The sequence below is a fragment of the Selaginella moellendorffii genome, unplaced genomic scaffold (assembly GCF_000143415.4).
Source record: "Selaginella moellendorffii unplaced genomic scaffold, v1.0 SELMOscaffold_49, whole genome shotgun sequence".
In the NCBI taxonomy this organism is placed as follows: Eukaryota; Viridiplantae; Streptophyta; class Lycopodiopsida; order Selaginellales; family Selaginellaceae; genus Selaginella; species Selaginella moellendorffii.
In genome coordinates this window covers 208,574-217,806 of record NW_003314310.1, presented here as the reverse complement: position 1 = coordinate 217,806, position 9,233 = coordinate 208,574, and the positions used below count along the sequence as shown (strand labels likewise).

At 40.9% G+C, this 9,233-nt stretch overlaps 1 protein-coding gene across 1 annotated transcript; it reads left to right on the top strand.

Annotated features, from left to right (window-relative positions):
• The first annotated feature begins 5,630 nt into the window (after positions 1–5,630).
• LOC9647937 lies at positions 5,631–8,655 on the top strand. The gene is made up of 4 exons (XM_002981525.2): positions 5,631–5,970; positions 6,031–6,054; positions 6,168–8,200; positions 8,253–8,655. The coding sequence occupies exons 1-4, from the start codon at positions 5,739–5,741 to the stop codon at positions 8,601–8,603; spliced, it is 2,640 nt and encodes an 879-aa protein (XP_002981571.1). The 5' UTR covers positions 5,631–5,738; the 3' UTR covers positions 8,604–8,655.
• The last annotated feature ends 578 nt before the right edge of the window (positions 8,656–9,233 follow it).

Genomic DNA, 9,233 nt, shown 5'->3' with positions numbered 1-9,233 from the left:
ATCATTAGTGATCGAGATTCAAAGTTCACCAGTGGATTTTGGAAAAGTTTTGCAAAGGTTATGTAAGTGACTTTGAAACTCTTGATTGGAAATCATCCTCAGACGGATCGGTAAACCGAGCGTGTGAATCAGGTGGTGGAGGATATGCTACGTTGTAGCATTGGTCAAAGGCAAGGATAGTGGGATCTATATCTTCTGTTGGTGCAATTTGCTTACGACAATGGCCAACACAGTGGAACCAAACTAAATCCTTACTTTGCCATGTTTGGAAGGCATCCTTGAACAGCAGTGGAGTTGGGATTGCATTTGAAACTTGATGAGATTCTGGTGGTGTGCAAATAGAGTTTGCGAGTAGCTCAGGATAGAGCGGAGAAGTTTGCTAATGAGCATCACCAATTCCGGGAATATAAGGTGGGTGATCTCGTCTTTGTGCGAGTGATCTTTCCATCAAGTGAGCGGTGGAATACCTTGGTGCCTTTACGGACAAAGAAGAGTGATAAACTTTCCCATCGATATGCTGGTCCATATGAAGTGTTGGAGCACATTGGAGAATGTATGTCGGGATAAGGGTAATTAGATAGAAAAATCCATTTTTCTTAACAGAGGTGTGGGAGAGAATGGGATTCAGTGGGATCTTGATAGATGTACAGGTCAAAAAATTCTAGTTACAAGATCTCTAAAGTGAGTAAAGGAGAGTGCAACAATTTCACAGCCAACTGTGCAAGGAGTGAAGGATGAAGTTGTTATTCTCTCTAGTGATGAAAGTGAAGAAGATGAATTTCCTAACATAGCTTCCCAAACAAGTATGTGTGTTCCTTCTGGACTAGTTTTTGAAGTGGTGGATAAGGCATTTCGGCAATCTCGATCATTACGGTTGGAATTGAAGAAGTTCCAATACATGAGAGGTGAGGAGCTTCCTTCTTCCTATAATGGGAATATATTCTTCGAGTTTCCACCGGCCAGTTCGTCAAGTAAGAAAAGGGGTATGGAGACGCGTCTTGATCCACATAATTGGTGTAAAGTAAAGACAACCCAGTTCTCGCATTTCGATGGATTTGTGTCTATAGTCCATTGTGGTGGACAGCTTCAGTGTGTCAGTGAGAAATGCATTTTTGATCATGGCAAGAATATGTGTTTCTTTGAAGGCTTAGCGATCAATCCGTCTAGGCATGATGAGGTTGTTACAAGGTTTAGATGTCGCAAATGCAGGGCAACACTTGTGTATCAAGCATGTTGCGATGCAAAAATGTATTATTTTCTTTCACGAGATGGATGTTTAAGTAGAGCAGCAGTGTATGTTGGATACCACCAACATGTAATAGAGGAAGGAATCCGCCATGGTTCTTTTTGCAATTTGAAAGTTGCTATTACTATAGAGGCTAGGAAAAAAAGTTCTGCAACTCCAAAGTGTGTTCAATAATCTGTACTAAAGGACTATATAATGGATATGTTGCTATAAGCTGATAGCAAAAAATAGTTCATAGAGAACAGCTTGAAGGACTTGCTTCGAAATATAAAACCCGTGACAAATTTAAACAGGTATAAGATTAATACTTAACTCTACTATCACTATAGAAACATTTTTTTTTTGGCAGAATAAAGAATTGGATGCAAGAAGGGTGAGATGGAAAACTTCAATCTAGAATTGATGCAATTTTGGAGTTAAAAACAAAATGTCCCTATGAGTTTATTCATGGGAACTTTTGTTTGTTGGCCAAATGACTTCAAACAATCAACGCCCTTTCATCTTTAAGATGTCCACCCTTGGTCCTGCTTCTCATATGGACCTTGTATAACGAATGGATATGGATGGAGATGGAGACTTGGCTAATTTCTGGATTCATTTCGACCACATGGAATGAGTTTTAGTGTAGTCAACAATGGGAGCTCATGTTTAAAAGCGTTCATGGAGAATAGCTTGAAGGACCTACTTCGAAATATAGAACCCGTGACAAATTTAAACAGGTATAAAATTAATACTTAACTCTACTTTATCACTAATAACTCTCTTTTTTTTTGGTAGAATAAAGAACTAGATGTGAGAAGGGCGAAATGGTAAGCTTCAATTTAGATTTGATGGGATTTTGGAGCTAAAGAAAAAATGTCCTTATAAATTTATTCATGGAAGCTTGTTCGTTGGCCAAGTGACTTCAAACAATCAACGCCTTTTCATCTTTAAAATGTCTACCCTTGGTCTTACTTCTGGTCTAGACTTTGTACAATAAATGGATATGGATGGAGATGGGAACTTATCATCACAAGTAGGTAGCTTTTCATTTTTAAGGATTTCATATTGATTTACATTATAACCATTCCTTCTATAGGTTGCAGTGCAACTTGAGTATAGCTATAGCCGAATTCAAGGTTTAAGATTTCCAAGCTCAAACCATCTTTTGGACATGTATGTCCAAGGTTGTTGAACAACAAAGAGGGAAGAAACCCAACTTCTGTGGTTTCATGGAAGATGCTATTGGTGCTAATTGGTTGACTGTATAACAAATATTTGGAGGTGATAAAAGTCAGCCATTACAAGGTAGAGAGAAGAGATGTGAGTTTCATTAGGCAAAGAATGTCAATGAACATTGCCGATGCATCAAGTCTAGCTTCCATCATGAGTTCAAACAGCTTTGTCAGGAATGAATGGATGCACTAACTAAAAAGGAGCACAAGGCAAAAGTAAATGAGATATGCATATGGTGGCATGAAGGAGACAAAGTGTCAATTGAACACCTTTCACAAATGGAATGCTAGGTTGTATGGTAGGAAGTTTGAATGTTTCAGTGGGGCCATTATATTCTCCATGCAAGTTTTCTCTGATTTTCTTTAATTGTCACATTCAAATGTTGCATTTTTCCTAAGATCAACCACTTGATGACATTGCACTTACACCAACAATTAATCTATCTAAGAGCAAACATTGGAGTTGGAGAGCTTCTGAAAGCAGGGAAAGGAAAAGTGTCCTTCTATAAAGCTATGCTTTCCGACCTCACTAGATCTCTTAAACAGTCATCAAAAGCTTTGGCTACACAAGAAGCAAGGTTTGCTGGTATAGGTCCAAACTTAGACAAGCTTTGAAAGCAAGTTGGTAGAAGGACAACACTAACAACAGGGTCAATATCTAAGATGGTGGAAGAAGTTGTTACTAGAACTCCTATAGAATCAAATTATGAACCACTTAGAGAAATGAGGACAGCCCGTGTGAAGTGTCGACAGATATTTGATGGGCCCAACATCACTCATTCTAGCTTTCACCATCCAGAGTTTAACTACCATTCTGTTCCACGACACTAGAGAAGAGCTAAGGAACATGGAGTGGAGGAGGTGTCAATTGTTACACAAGTAAATCCAATGCATAGGTTGAGAAGATTATTGCTTATGAGCTAGTTTCTCGTATCAACTAGGCAATTTGAACAGTCAATGCCAAGAGTAATGCACGTTGATTGCAAGTCGAGGTCAGTGTCTTGCATTTGTGTGCTCAGGTTCAAATTCTTCAGTAGTACCATATTTCTAGGGCTGTCAAGATTTAGGGGTAAAGGGTCACTAGTCAAGTTGGATTTATTGTTGTGGGACTGATGTTACTCATACAAACTGGATCCTCAGCTCAATTATCTTGAAGCCAAATTCTATGCTAGAGGAGTAGCCAGTTGAGTATTATTGATACTGCTATGCCACCAATGTCAACACTAAACCAGCATACACGACCAGCTAGAAATGGGGAGGATGTACAATATATGTCTTCCATTTTAAAAGGTGCATAAGAGAAAATCAAGTTGGAAAAGGCGTTGAAGTGCACAATAACAAGGATAAACTACATTAGTGCCGTGGCTATGGAGTTCATTGTTATAACTAAGTTGTCAAAGGGTACAAACGACACTATCAGAATCTGTGAAAATCCATCTTGTACCTGTCCAGATTTTACACAAAGGGAGAACAAAGGAAAGGTATATTTAGCTTGCAAGCACATTTATTGTATTTTTATGCAGAAACTAAACCAAGATCCTAAGGTTGACCATCAGATCCATCAGACAAGCCTTACAATTGCAAAGCTTAAGAAGTGTTTCTAGATTTTTTTTAGTGTTTGAATCTATATTTGTATTTGTATTTTTAGTAATCATATTTACTTGGAAATATAGATTAAATCAAAATTTGAAAAATGAAAAGATGTTGGTTCGGGATGAGCCAATGTTTTCCTTGTGTTTGAGAAGTCATGAGTTCAAAACCTACCCGGCTCCCGACAAATAACTTTCAATACCCAAAGTCACATTCGCAATAAATATCTAGCTTCAACCAACACCATCCTCCTTAATAACTTGCTTGAGTAAATAGAATCATTTGAAAGAAATCCTAAAATAAGTCACGAAGTGTCTTAAGTTTCCACTAGCAAGATAAACTTACTTCAGATATACTAGTATTAAAATCCATGCTATGAAATTGCATCTCATAGTCTGGAGAGTGATGAACAAAGTTACTGCATGGTTGCTACTCCACATTTTCACCACCACAGTCAGGCCAGGCACCAAGAACACTTTTGCAAAACCAGTTTCTTGTAAGTGGAGATTACTGGAAGTTTCAAACCAATGAATGATCACCAAATATCTGCAACCACTTATAGGTAAATTGACTGAATGTTTTGAAATACAAAAGTCACCCCAAGAACTTCTGTGAGATCCAATCACTCATGATCCATCCATCTGGACCAAGCCTGAGAAATCAATCCAGAGATTTTTGTGCAGGACATCGACATGAAAGGAACTGACTTATGTCTCACACAGCCGAATGAGCTCTCAGCCTTGTGACTATTCTCCTCTGGACTGCTCGATTGGTTCAACAGTTTCTGGTTCCATGCAGACCCGATCCATCCGTGGTGTAACTGTAGTGTCACTGTAGTCAGTAGTTCTGCTGTTATCAGCGTTTGCCTGTCATTTCATTAGAGATGGTACAAACAAGAAGAGAAAATCCTCCAGCATTCAGGACGTCCCAAACCTCAGATTCCAACAAGCAACAAGGTGACTGCCTCAGGTCCACACTATGGAGAAAGGACAAGACGTTTTTCAAAGAACTTCTGGACCAATGTAGTATGGGCTTCTAACAGTGTCTGTGAAGACTTCTCTGTTAGAAAGAACAGAAAAAATGATATAAGGAAAGCAATAATCAAGTCTAGAAAGATTTTCAGCTAGAATTCTTCCTAGACTCTGGATGGACTAGAAAGAGATGATTGAAAGATGTTGAAAAAGTCAATAGCTTCATTGTTTGGACCAAGGTGACATTGGTAATGATGGAGCAAGTTTGTGGACAGGGTTGCTGCCATTGGCACTAAGGTAAGTTATGAGAAACTAAATTTAAACCCATATCAAATTATATAAAGCTAGATTTTCTTACTCTTTTTCTTTAAGAATATATTTGTTAAGTTTTGATTATTTTAAATTACAATAGTTTTGTAATTACCTTTCTTTTAAAAAAATACTATTATAAAAAAGTTGTGGTGCTTAAAAACGTTTAAGATGAGGGTTTTTTGTCTTGCCAATCTGGTAGAAGAGAATATACCTCATTTCTTCAAGATGGCTCCGTACGGAGGGAATATCCACGTACGGGCCCAAATTTGGCCACCTTTTCACGCCACCCTGAGATTTTCTTCATCTGGAAGCTGGATAAATTATAACTCTGATTCAGGAATATTCACTTGAGATCTGAACCGTTCCTCATCCGTGCCCTGATTTGCATTAGGGTTAGGAGTGGGGATGGCGTCTGGCTCTGAGCCCTTGCCGGTGGATGGGCTGATTTTCCGCCTCGAAAGGCAAATAGAGGGAGTCCTGACGCAAATATGTGAGGCTGAGGAGCAGCTGAAGGCAACAAATGATGCTGAGGAGAAGCGGTACTGGCGGAGAAGGGAGGATCAGCTGAGGCAAAACGAGAGCCAGCTGAGGCAAAAGGAGAGCCAGCTGAGGGAAGAAAAGCTTATCTTACTCAAGGGTAGGCATTGGATTTGTTCTTGACTTGTTCTTCCATCGCTGACAAATTTTGTTTTTGCAGCGCCTGCCACTGCCACTGATTCTGGTAAGATTTATGTTGTGTGTGTGCTTCTCTGGTGTACTGACGAAGTGTTCATTGGTCTCCTTGCCTTTCTATGTGTTCGTTCAAAGCCTAATTGTTTGATTTTGATTAAGCAGATGTGCAAGCTATCTTGGACCAAGTATGGAATAAGATACATAGAGCAGATCGACAACTTCCTAAGCCAAGTCATTTTAAGGCCAGTTATCCAGACGTTTGCAAAGGGACGGTTCCTCAAGCTCCTGGCAGTCGCAAACCTTGCCTTCTCTGGCATTGCCTCGAGGAGCCTTTTCGGGCCTCCAAATACATTCTGGATCAAGTGGATATAGCCCGTCCTGGCCTGGTGGTCCTTTTCGATGTTTCTGGCTCTGGAAAGACTCGAACACTATATGAGATTGCAGTCGACCGTTTGGCTCTGTATTTTGTTGGTGTTCCTATGGGACGGATTGGATCGGAGGGCTCTGCAGACTTGGATGCGCTGGTTAGTCGGCTAATGGTTCTGTATCCAGGAAACCAGTCAATTCCGATGCGCGTGACGCGGTGCTGCTTCAAAGCTGTTCTTCTCAGCAGATTCTTCATCTTAGACAAGTTGAAGGAGGTAGCAGGAAGCATGCCACCTCAGGTTTGGGCCAAGTACTGGTTGTTTAAGCAGGTTGGATTTGCGTTACTACCCTTCAAGAATGACCCGTTCTACGTTCTAAGTGATAGACTACTCGAGTTAGTATCCAGTGACACTGGGATCGAAGAGGTATTTGATCGTTTGATCGAGACACACAAGAGGGACTGGAGTGGGCCGATTATACTCGACGAATGCCAGGTGGTGCAGGACACCTTGGTGAATAGGTTTGATTCACCTACAGCTGGGTCAAGAACAAGATCTCTATTGGATGTGTTTGTGCCGGTGTTGGTCGATGCTGGGTTTCGCACAAGCACGTTCTACTATTCTGGTACAGGAGGAAGTATGGTTTCTGTTGCACGCAATATTTCTGCTACACTCAAACAGAGATTTTCAGTTGCAGTGTTCTGTCACTTTGGGGGATTTTATGAGGAGGCCGACCTGAAGGATTATGCTAGTCGGATCCTTGAAGATACATCACAGGTGGATTTTCACAGGGTCTTCCAGCTATACAAGGGGCGGTATAGGTTTTTCGTTTCAGCATTAGAATCGTTTATCTCTGAAAAGCTACCGCTCAGCAACGCAACTGCTTACTTCGTTGAATACGCCAAAGAGGTTTCTACTACAGAGTACAGGCCAATGGCAGTTAACACTTTGGGACGGAGTTCGCCCTTTCTTGACAGAACAGTCTACACAAGTGTAAAAGACTTTTTTCGGAAGCATCCCCTGGCTCTCGAAAAACTGAGTCTTATACTCTTCCATCAGTTCTATGGATTGAATGCTACGTATGTTGCTGTCAAGAACCCCAGCTTGAGTTTAATTCAATACGGACTAGCGAGGTTGGATGGCCGTCGGACGCTTGAAATGCAAGATTTGGATTCTTGGAAGGACGAGTCAGACACAGCGAACGTTCTATTGCGTATTGAGGAGCCTCTGGTTCTCCATTCTTTGTGGCACTATTTAACTGTCGGCGAACCAGCAGGCCTATCGAGTATAGCGGATACTGCTTATTGTTATAACGCCCAGTCAAGTAGCAGCGGAGTTGGGCACGGATACGAAATGATTGCAGTGGAGATGATTGCAAACGCAATGGACGGGATGCAACCTGCAAATTTGATCTCTAGGTTTCTTCAAGATGGTGTGTACACGGTCACTTCACATGAGTTAGAGATTCCAGAAATCTACACTAGAAGAGCGAAGCTTGTGAAACCAAGGATCCACAGTGAACAAGTGGCGCAGATGAGACACGAGCATAGTAAAGGCTCAGATGTGTATGATGTCAACGCATCAAGATATACTCTGCAGGAGTACATCAATGCTGTCAAGGAGAGGGACATTTTCCCATCCGTTTTATGGACAGGAGAATCCGGATTTGGGCCAGACGCCTTGTTTTTTCTAGACATGTCGGAGGGAGATGGAGGTGGTCAAGGACAAGTCTCAGAGACTGACACTGCTTGCTCCACCTCGCAGCAGCAACACCCGATGATCCTTGTTCCCGTTCTTGTGCAAGTTAAGACAAGTAAGGCGCTTTACCAGGTAAGCAACATGTCATCTTTTGATGTAATTGGACTTTTTTCTTTTGTTGTAGGGTGAAGTCAATAATGCTTTTTATACCTTGGATCTGAACAAGCTTTTCCAACACAAGAGTACACCGACCCCAACTGAAGTTACTGGTGCTGACTCTCTTCGAGAGTTAGCTCGTAATGGGTGCATTAAACTCTTGGTTTCTACAGATGTTAATCTGAAGAAGCAGTTAGGTAACCTTTATTTGAGGGAGGAAGCGTGCAGCAGTCGAGCTTCTATTAGAAGAGGTGAAAAGAAAATGAAAGTGGATCTTGGCACAAAGGCTTTGCTTGGTGTTATCGATAAAGATAACATCTTGGCTTTCGTTGATTCATGGTTGGTGGAGGCTACGTTTGTTCATAAAGATGCTATTTGACTAAAGATTAAAAGTTAAATATAAACTACAATATAAATGTATTTCATTCTTAGTCGGGAGCCACAAGTAGATCAGTGTCTTTCTTTCTCATACAATGTGAGCTTATGATTTGTTTTTCTTCTTCTTTTTGGTTCTTGGTGACAAGAAAGGAGTCTCCAACAAGCAAATCAGACTGAAAATCCTTTTGCCAAATGTCACGCTGGTAGATCTTCCACGTGTTCCAGTTGGTTTGTGGTGCATTGCAGGCTGCAAGTGATCAGCCATCGGACAGAGAAAATCATTTCAAAGCAAAGATCTTGTTGGATATCAAGCAAGCATGCGACATAGTCTTGTTTGTCCACAAACACCGATCTCTTAAATCCAGACTCACTTCAAATGGATGCTGTGGTTCATTTTTGTTTTTTGTTTTATGACTATGATAACTTGTAGGATAGAACGATTGGAGTTGTGACCAAGGAGATGGTCACATTGCTGAAAGAGCCTGCAAGAGTGCCGCCCAAAATCAGAGATTGTTCAAAAGCATGGAGGTATTTCTATAAAACCATTAGCAAGAGGAATAGGCTAGTGGTTCTAGAAGCACAAGGAGGATAGATAGCAAGGAGATGCACAAAGGTATACAAGTGATGTCTC

Coding starts and splice junctions, on each gene's coding strand:
- LOC9647937 (XM_002981525.2), top strand. CDS start 5,739: ATGGCGTCTGGCTCTGAGCCCTTGCCGGTGGATGGGCTGATTTTCCGC. Junction 6,055..6,167: donor TGCCACTGCCACTGATTCTG/GTAAGATTTATG, acceptor TTGATTAAGCAG/ATGTGCAAGCTATCTTGGAC. Junction 8,201..8,252: donor CAAGTAAGGCGCTTTACCAG/GTAAGCAACATG, acceptor CTTTTGTTGTAG/GGTGAAGTCAATAATGCTTT.